Here is a 9,860-nt window from a genome sequence, read left to right on the forward strand (position 1 = left end):
AAATAAATAAATAAAATCAACAGTACATTTCTTCCTTTGCTAACATTTTTAGCAGAAAGTTATCCTAGAAGAGTCTCAGATTGGCAAGGTGGAGAAGAAAAGATGAAGCAACCGTAGAGAGAGTTCTAAACTAAATGTAAAGATGTAATCACATATGGTTCCTTTGATTGAGGCACACAGATACCTTAAAATGTGCATCTAAAAGGGAAAGAAAAAATGTAAAAGACTGGAAGAAGCCCAAGACACTCCTACTGCCCAACTTTGTGAAGGAGTCCTCCAAACTTTTAGAGTTTATTTTGGGTAGATAAGCTCATTGCTTGAGCTGGGAATTTAAAGGAGAAGGTGGAATGGGCAAGTAGCATCAGCCAGGAGGTGACCTAAGTGCCAGCACCCTCCCTAGAACCACCGCGGGGATTTTCAAACTTCCTAAATTTGGGCGACACTGAGACAGAGAGCAAAACCTGCAATGATATGTCCCCAAACCACGTCTGTTTTCTTCGAGGATTTTCTTAAGATACGAACAAGAGAGTACATTTTCTGGGAGAAGAAAGAGCGTTCCCTCTGCGTGACCCTGTGTAAGGAGACTCCAGTTCAGAGTGCAGCCAATGTGTGAGCTCCACGGCCAATGTCGGCTCACATGATGGCAATGACCATCACCGTCACCCCCACAGCTGCCACAGGCACTCGGGGGCAGCATGGGCACAAGGTCTTCATCCAAGAAGGGAGCCAGGCAATGCCCGGACCCTGCCCTCTGCTCTCCCTTCCTCCACCAAAAGAGAAGAACAGAAAAAACAAGACATGAACCATCACTGAACCCTCCCGTTCAGGCTTCAGGCAGCATCTGAACCTCTGTGCCTCTGAATGTTACTCATATCAAAATACATCCCGTCCATATGTGGTCCTCTCAGCAATCCGTCCCAAATCCCCGAAGTTGCACTGACAGGGCCCTAGTGACGTCACAGAGCTTGGCCTCACCATTGCGAGTGATTTATTGATGTTTATTGGGAATGAATAGATCAAAGGCAGCAGCATGACGGGCGATCAATCAGTCATCAAATCAAGGGTGGCAAAGGGCCAGAAACCCTTCTTCCAGGCAACATGCCCCCAACTGACATTATTGCAAAATAATGTTATGTGTGTGGGTTTTGTTTTGTTTTCAATGATGCTTTTTCCAGAAAAGAGGAAAAAAAAAATCGGCTCAGTCTTAACAGGAGCTGACACTCCTGGCAAAAAAAAAAAGGGGGGGGGGTTGAAAGTACAGAGACACGTCCCAGAACTAAGTGCTACGAGAAGATGAGGGTGGGAGAAGCAGTGGAAGGAGGGAGTGGGGGTAAGGGAAAACAAACAGGGATACAGAGAACGCCAGCATCTAACATTGACTTGACAGTCATCTGACAATACCCAGACCCTGTGCGCTCTGGCTTCCACCGCTTGCCCGCGTTGGGCCCAATAAATGAAGAATCAATTGGATTAGCAGTAAGGTGGCCGAAGGGACCCGTTCGCTCACTCGCTGGCTCTCTTTCGCTCGGCAGACACCGGGCTGTCCCCCGCCGGCTGGCCGCGGGAGGACGCGGAAGGTGTCCCGGGGAACTCAGGTGACCCCGCCCGCCCCCCACAGAAAGAGACCAAAGAGGGCTCCTTTCCATCCCCTCCGCCGCCGGAGAGCTGAAGGGGCAGGGACCCAGCCCGGTTCAGTTGGCCCCGAGCGCGCGCGGCTCCCGAAGTGGGAGCGAGCCCGAGCAGGGCTAGCGCGGCGGGGCGTCCGGGGGGCGCCCGGGACGCGAGGCGGGCGCACGCACCCAGAGAGCAGAGCAGAGAGCGAGCCTGGGCGCCCCGGAGTTACTCTGCGCGGGCAGAGGGAGAGGGGCGAGGAGTGGGGCGAAGAGCCGGGTCGCCGCCGGCCGGAGGCGCACCGCGGCGAGAGGAAGAGGAGGAGGAGAAGAGGAGGAGGAAGGGGAAGCGGCTCGTACCTGCTGCGCGCCGGGGCGCCTGCTGCTTCCTCCTCGGCATGATGCTCCTCCGGCGACTGCCACTGCCGCCGCCGCCGCCGCCGCTGCCGGGCTGAGGAGAGGGAGGGAGGGGCGGCGGGCCCGCGGGGGGGCGAGGCGGGCCGGCTCTCAGCCTCCCCCCCGGAGAGCGGCCGCCCGCAGGATGCTGCTGCGCCCCGGCTCTCCGCGTCCCCCCCTCTCCGCGCTCCGCCGCGATCCCGAACGTGCGGAGGGAAGAAGGAGGGCGGGCGAGGGAGGCGCGGGGAGGGAGGAGCGCGGGGGGGAGGAGGAGGCAGAGGAGGAGGAGGTGGTGAAGGAGGAGGAGGAGGAGGACCGCGCTGCCGGCGGAATGGGAAGTTTGACAAATCGCTCCAGAGGCCCGAGGAAGAGGGGGCGGGGAGGAACGGCGGCCCTGCCCCCCCCCCGCCCCGTCCCCAGACGAGGTGCGCGGGGTTCGGGGCCGGGGGGCGGGGAGAGGGGGAGAAGGCGGGCAGAGGGGGTGGGAGGAGGAGCGCGGGAGCGGCCCCGGCCGGTCCTGCCCCGGCCCCCGCCCCCGGGCAGGGGGTCACGGCATCCGGGGGGGGCGCTCAGCCGCCGCCGCGGCCCGGGGCTCAGCGGTCCAGTCTCCTGCCCGCGGCGCGGCTGGAGCGGCGGCGTCGGCAACAGGCAAGCTTAAAGGAAAAGGAGATGATCGTGTCACTCGCCCGCCCGCGGGGGCGCCGCACCCCCGCTCCCGGCCCCGGGCCTGTCTAGGACCCCCGCCCCGTCCGGGGAGGGGGTGCCGCCCCTCCGCCCCCGCCCAGTGCGCGCACGCAGGGGCGCGGCGCCGGCCCGGCCCAGCTAGTCCCGGGGCGCTCGCTAACCCCCGCCCGCCCGGCTTCCCCACCGGGCCTCGCCCCCTGGCCGCCCCCCGCTGCCCCGCCCAAGCCGCACTCTCTCCACCCGCCGCGTCCAAAGCCCCCAGCTCGCTCCCCGGGCCTGGGCCCGCGCCCCCCGGGGATGCCAGGGCCCACGGGCGGGCGCCGGCGCCCTCGAGGGAGGAGGCGGGCGCGGGCCGGAGTGGGTGGGGGTTGCTCTCAGACCCCGCGCCACCCGGGCTCCTCCCCCGGGACCCGCCGCCGCCACTTCCCCCAATTTTTTTTTCCCGGGCAAACTTTCCCGGGCCCGTCCCGGGGGTCGGTGTGCGAGGGGGTGCCTCCAAGTTTCCTCCTCAGCCTGGGAAGATCGCGGTCCCTCCACCCCCACCCCGCCCCTCGCCCCCTAGGCGCCCGGCCGCGCCCCCACCCCTAGCACTGGCGGATCCGAGGGCGGGACGGGGGCGGGGGAAGGAACTCGCGCTCTGAAGCCCATCCCCCGTCCCGGGGCGCCCCCGAGAGGGGGCCACCGCGCCCAGCGCCCGGCGTGCCACCAGTACTGGGCGAAAAGAATTGATTATTGATTGGGTGACTGGGGTCGCTGAGGCGCCGAGCGGGCCGGACAGGCGGGCCGCGGAGAGGAGGAGCTGGCGGGGCTGCGTTGGCGGCAGGGCGACGCGGGCTCACTTACGGGCTGCCGCGAGGGCGCGGGTGGGCCGGAGCTCATTGGGACGACCCCCGGGCGGCGGCGGCTGAACGGGAGCCGGAGCCGGAGCGGCGCGGGCGGCGGCGCATCGATGCGCTGCGGGCTCGATTGCGTCTCCCTGGGCCAGCTCTTGGGCCGGGAATGGGGCGGCCGCGGCTGGGCTGGCTCTGGGAGCTGCCGGGCGGCGGTGGTGGGGGTGTGGGGGCGGCCGCCAGGCCCACGGTCCCCGAGGTGGCGCCGCTCCTGGGCGCGCCGGTTGGGGCCCGGGGGCTCCCTTGGGCCCCGCGTCCGACAGTCCCGGAGAGGGCCGGAGCCCCGCGCCCTGGGACTGGCTGCCGGAGCGTTCCTGGAGCTGCAAACCCCGGCCTTCTTCCTTCCTTTTTTTCCTTCCTTCCTTTCCTTCCTTCCTTTTTTTTTTTTTAATGTTTTCTTTTCTTGTGTTTCTTTCCCCTTTTCTTCTGCCCTTCCCCCTATATCTTTTTTTCTTTGTGATTGTTTATGTAAGTTTGTTTTAAAAGTTCACGGGCATGCTTTCTTTTCTTTTAGACCAGGAGACCGTGATCTCACCCAGACGGTAAGATCAAAAGTCTCCTCTCGCCCCCAGCCTGCGGGCTTGGGCTCGGTCCAGACGCCTCCTTGAATGCAGATGTGCCGCTGCCGTCCTCCCGGGCTATAAAGCAGCCTCCAGCGCCTTCGCGCGCGCAGGAGCGCTTGGAGTTGCGGGGTGCAGACCCCAGGCGGTTGCGGGGGAGTCGGAGTCGGGCTGCGGCTGGGCTCCCGGCCTGGTCGAGTGTGTGGCTGACTCGGGGGCGGGGGCGCGGCGAGCAGTTGGTGCCTGCCGCCGCAGAGGCTAAAGCGACTGCCCCTCCAGGCCCGGGAGACGCGGCCGTGGGGCGTGAAACGCTTCTTGCGAACGAGGAAACGGTGAGTTGGCAGACGCCGCCCGCGGCCTCTCGGTTCTGGTCGCGGCGCTAGGAGCCTCTTGCCTGAAGGAGGGTAGGTGCCCTGCGAGGTCAGCTCCTGCCCGCCCCCCGCTCACCTTCCCAACGCGGAGCGCCCACTTAAGCGCGCCGGTAGTGATGGGTGCACAGCGCTGGGCGCTGCGCACGGAAGGCTCAGAGTTTCGCCCTGGCTCATGCTCCCCCTCCTCCTTTCCTTCCCCCCGCTGCTCTCCAAACCTCGTTCCCTCCGCCCCCTCCCCCTGCGGGCCGCGGCCTGAGCTCCTGTCTCCGAACCGCCCGCAGCCACCGCCCGATCGCTACCTCGCCCTCCCCCGCTCAGGCGCCGCGCGCTGTGCGATCCGCCCTAACATCTGTCCGTCCAACCATTGGCGCATCCATCAGTGTCAATGAGCTGCACATCGCAGCGACAGCCCGTCACGCGCAACACGGGCTATGCGGAGTGCATACTGCGACCGCGCTGCCTTGGCCGAACACTTAAACAGGGTTCTGGCCCGGCGTGGCACAGCCTGGAACCCTAATCTCTACGGTGTTCTTTTAACCATGCGCACCATCTTTAATACCAAGACCTCAAAACGGGACTAGTCTTGCGGGCCGTCCTTGGAATAGGACAGCTCGAGAGGGACACTGTCAACCTAGCCCTTGTAATTCCAAGTTCTCTTTGCCCCTTTTCTGTGGAATGGGTGTGGTGTAGGAGAAAAGGAAAGGGAGTCTTCCCAAATGAGCACCAAGCACAATAGGTACCTGAATGCAGGGCCTAAATACGCTTCAGCGGGGCTGAATCTGGGGCTGACCTTAGCCAGAAGGTATACAGCTAAAACTTTGCCAGGCCCCACCTGGCTGCTGCCTGACACGGCCTGACAGTGAGGACCAGAGAAGGGGAAGAAAACGCGAATCCCAGGCAAAAAAACGGGGACTCGATTTAGGGAGAAATGGTATCCGGATAACAGCAAGTCTGTAATTAACATGCTATTTACGGAGGGAGAAAGGGCAGGGCCATATGTTGGAGAAGCCAGAGCGTTATGGGTAGTTCCCAGCGCCATTCTCCATGAATGCTGACCTCGCTGTGGTTGCAAGTTCCCCTGCTTTTCTTCCTGCTTTCCCCACCCCTAATTCCCCATCCCACTGTCCAGAAGACAAATATCTTCATATATGTGCCTGATCAGTTTGGCCAGGCCAAAAGGTCTGTCTTGTCCTGCCCCTAAGAAGTTCAGGGGAAGGACGCACGGAGGACCTACTCCTTGGACATCTGCGGGGTGGCGGTCCCCGGCATTTTACCTGACTTTATTCCTACTGCAAATATTCCTGTCCGGGTGCCTGGTGAGTTCTGCCCCCTCAAGAGTCGACTACAGGAGCGGGTCAAAACCTGGGCTTGTCTTCGTTCCCCGATTCACGAGTTAGAAGGGATGGAGGAGCCGCTCTCCGGCAAGCGCCGGGAGCCAGGTCTGCGCGGCACCGGAGGAGGCCAGAGAGACGGCCAAAGCGGCGCACACATGGGCTCCTTCCCCTGGGTAGGAGGGACCGCGCTCCAGGGTGCGGCTGAACCGCTTCTACGCTAAACTAGAGGGCGGAAAAGCCGGCGCCCGGCGGCGAAGCTAGAATTCTGCAGAAGGTAACACTGTGTAGAAATCTTTCTACTCCACTCCAAAGAGTTGCAGATACCTCTGAAAAGCAACAGCAGGCTTCCGCTCGCGCGCAGGCACCTGGTTAACTTAGCCCAGAGAGTCACGCAAAAAGTAACCCCCTAGGCCAGTTAGAAGCTCCCATTTGGGGGAGGTGTCGCTTTTCCGGAATTTTTTTTTTTTTAATCCCTGAAAACAAAAAAAGGACAAGCGGGCTGAGGAGCAGTGGAGGGACACATCGAAATGCCCAAAGGCAGGTGCCCATAGGAGAAATGGACAGCTCTCACTGTGGCTAGGTGGCTCACCCTGCATAGGGGTGGCCACGCTTGTGAGCCCAGAAAATTCCCACGGGCCACTGAAGACCATTCCAGAGCCCCAAGATTGCGACTTGGGCCCACTGGTACCCTGCCCCTCCTCCCTGGCATTGCGATGAGCCCTAATCAGTGCAAATCCTCCCAAATACCAGTTCTTCAGGTCAAGGGTTAGAAATGTGACACCAACCTTTTGAGCTCTGCAAGCTACAGGCACTAGTCTTCCAGGCCCATCTGCGTGGGTCTGCCCCAACCAGGGGAGCCTTTCTGAACTTGGCCAACCAGAGACCCACAGCCGGACTGGGGGGGTGGAATCTGGGGGGTGGGAGAGTCAAACACAGGTGTGGCTGTGAACAAGTATTCAGTGGAGGGGCAGGGAGCTGGCCCATAACATACTGCTGAAGACCAAAGAAGTAGGATTGGGGAAGCGGCAGTCCAAGGTTGTGTTCTAGGTGCAAATGAGGCCAGTGGGGGACAGTGTGCCTGACCCAAGGAAGGCCAAGGTGTGTCCTCACTCGGGATGGCCACAGAGGGAAATGCTACTGGAAAGAAGGCATCCTTGACGCTGCCAATTGAGGGCGGATAGCCAGGGTAGGCCAAGGTCCCAGGAACTTAGGGTCCTAAACCCAGGCCACGAAGAGGGGTTCTCTGTGCCCTCAGGGCAGAACAGGCCACCTGGAGGGACAAAGCATGCTGGGTGAAGTATGCAGGGAGCCTGCCCTCCCCCCTTCCATTTTGTAGTGTGAAAATATCAGGCCCGGTGGAGGGCCCTTGGGGAGCCCACTGACTACCCAGCAATTGCAAGAGAGGTAGTACCAAATCCTTTTCCTGCCTGCGCCCCCTCCACCGAAATGCTGGCCTCCGGCTGCCCCCTTACACACTTCTCACACTACTGTCTGAGCTAGGCAAAGGAAAACCCCGTGAGGCAGAGAAGCTGCCTGCCTCCACCTGCACACCTCAACCAGGAACGGAGTCCAGGACCTCCGCCCCCTGCCTAAGTGCTAGAGATTTGGACCCTGGGGCCAGACCCTCGCCAGGCGGTAAATTGTTTGCTAAAAGTTCATTTACATAACAGCGAAGTTTGTTTTTCTTATTCCGGTAGCTTTGTTTTAACGAACCAGATGTTTTGTCTGTAAATTCTCTTAAGAACTTTTACAGTTTTGACGTGAAATAAACCTTTGAAAATCGGAGCCGTAGATTAATACCACTTCTGTGGGGCCCTGAGGGAGCTGCATCAGGCGTGCCTGGATATGAGCTGGGGTTGAACCAGCAGGGGGGCAGATCAAGCTTCGAAGAAACTTAGGAGACCACTGTCTTGACCACAAGGTCAAGGATTGGTGTTGGGGCATGAAACACTCCACCCCCAACACACACACAGGGGTACACAGACTCCCACCTCTTACCCTCCCGGGCTTTACTCCTTTGTAAATTTCTTGTAGCTGGGAGCACAGTGGTCTGGTCCAATTTTCCTAACTATGCTCACTGCATCCCACCATTCCCAGGAGGACCACTGGACTCCGAGGCCTGTGGCCTTTCACTGTCCAGGCATGATGTCCCTGGTCTTTTGGGGGGAGGGGCAGAGGAAGGGGGCCCCAGGCAGACCCTGAACGGCCAGCATGACTGGACCTTGAGAACTCTGGATGGAAACTGACCCAGCCAAGCCACTTAGTAAGTGAGGGCTGGCAGTTCCCCCTCCTCAATGCCTCATTTTTATGGACTCGAAATTTCCAGGCAATTATAATTGTGTTAAAACAAAAACAAAACTATATACCTAATAAGGAGGGAAGAATCATAGTTATCTGAGGGGAACCAGGTCTTCCTACCTACCCATCTCCTGGTTGGGTGATTCCTAGGGACCACTTTCTCCAGTTTCCTAAGATGGGCTAGGAGTCACCCCGCTCCCCCCAGCCTGTCTGTGCTCCTGGTCTAGCATCTTCAGATTTGGCAAGTTCAATTAGGACCTCATTGCCCTTTCTTCTGTAATTTTTCAAGCTCAATCATCTACCGAACTTTCAAAAACTTTTCAGGAGACCTACGATTTAATAAAGAAAATGAGCCTTTGCATTTTGGTCTAAGGAGGACCTATACACATTAAGTCCACTTCGGAGGGAGCAATTGCTGGCGAAATGCCCTTCAGTCCAATCTCTCCCGCCTACTTTCACTTGTGCGGGAATTTCCCGAATTACTCGCTGCGGAATGTTATTTTTTTTTTTTCCCTACTCCGGATGAAATGGATTTTTGGAAACCATTTGGGCAGAGCTTTAAAAAACAGAAACAAAAAACTACCTTGGAGATGGGTGCAGGCGCGGTGGGGCTCACCCCTGGCTGGAAGGGACCAGTACTTTTCTGCTAGCTGGGAAATAGAAGTGCCCATCTCTTCCCTCGCCGTTGCAAGAGATGCCCGGCACGAGTCGTGTTTCTGAATCCATGCGTGGGCACCCCAGTGTGAGGCTGTGTTCGGCTCCTATGTAGGAACCCTAGGAGGAGGAGGGGGTCTCAGATATCAAATCACCCGCTCTTCGCAGACCAGACAGCCCAGCTTTGCGTGCCTGGTGACCTCATTAACTGGCCCGAGAATTTGCAAGAGGAAGAAGAATCTCGTTTCCTTTTCTCTTTCCCTAAATCGCTCTTCTTTTCTGTCATACACATTATGGTTTTGTGTTCCTCCCTGAATTTACAAACGGGAAAGACCGAGGGCAATTCTCAGTAGGACAGGTACAAGAGAGCTGGGCACTGAGCTGGGTCTTCGTTCTTTCTCTCTCTCTCTCTCTCTTTTTTTTTTTTTTTTAATTTTTTGAAGCCTGATGCTCCTCATCAGTATATCCAGAATAGGAGAGCCAGAGTTCTTTGGGACAAGGTTGTCAGAAGGGCCAGATTCTTTGTATGCAGGTAGTTTCTGACCTCAGAGGCTCTGACAGCTCCGAGATTTTCCTCCTCCGTAGAGAAGCTCTGAATTCTTCCTTCTGTTTTCCTCTTTCTGACACTTCTCTTTTCCCCATCTCTTTCATCTTCTTTCTCCCCTCCTCCTCCTTTCTCCGGGTTGCTTTTTGTGTTTCCTCTTCTATCCGTCCCCCTCCCTAACCCTCACAAGAATTCGCAAAAGTTCTCCATTTCGGGTCTACCAAGCGCTCACCCCAGAGTCCTCCTCTCTGTGGCATGGCAGGGGCGGCCACCCGACGCACAGCTCACAAGGGTGCAAGGTAGTTTGTAGTCGCTGTAGCTTTTTAGGTGGGCGTGGGGGGAGGTCAGAAATAGGTTGGCACTTGATCTAAAATAAAAGAACATGTTCAAGAAGTTTCAAAGCTGCCAATAAAACCCCTTAAGTGGCTTGTGATTCAGTGCCTGGAGTTGCGACGATGGCATTGGTAAATGACTCCAATGCCCAAAGAAAAATATTACAAATGCCGCTGTCTCGGCCAC

At 58.5% G+C, this 9,860-nt stretch overlaps 1 protein-coding gene across 2 annotated transcripts in view; it reads right to left on the reverse strand.

Annotated features, from left to right (window-relative positions):
• TSHZ3 (teashirt zinc finger homeobox 3) overlaps positions 1-7,624 on the reverse strand; it is a 75,824-nt gene extending 68,200 nt beyond the window's left edge. Inside the window, exons 1-2 of one of the 2 annotated variants that reach the window (XM_082712086.1) lie at positions 3,534-7,624; positions 1,971-2,659 (exon numbers count right to left, since the gene is read on the reverse strand). In XM_082712086.1, the coding sequence (XP_082568212.1) occupies positions 1,971-2,010 (40 nt within the window). In that variant the 5' untranslated portion in view covers positions 2,011-2,659; positions 3,534-7,624. Of the gene's footprint in view, positions 1-1,970; positions 2,660-2,921; positions 3,265-3,533 lie in introns of those variants that run through there. The other variant, XM_082712087.1, reaches the window with a different exon arrangement.
• Positions 7,625-9,860: the final 2,236 nt, after the last annotated feature.

Source organism: Mustela nivalis (assembly GCF_964662115.1).
Source record: "Mustela nivalis genome assembly, chromosome: 18".
NCBI classification, from domain to species: domain Eukaryota; kingdom Metazoa; phylum Chordata; class Mammalia; order Carnivora; family Mustelidae; genus Mustela; species Mustela nivalis.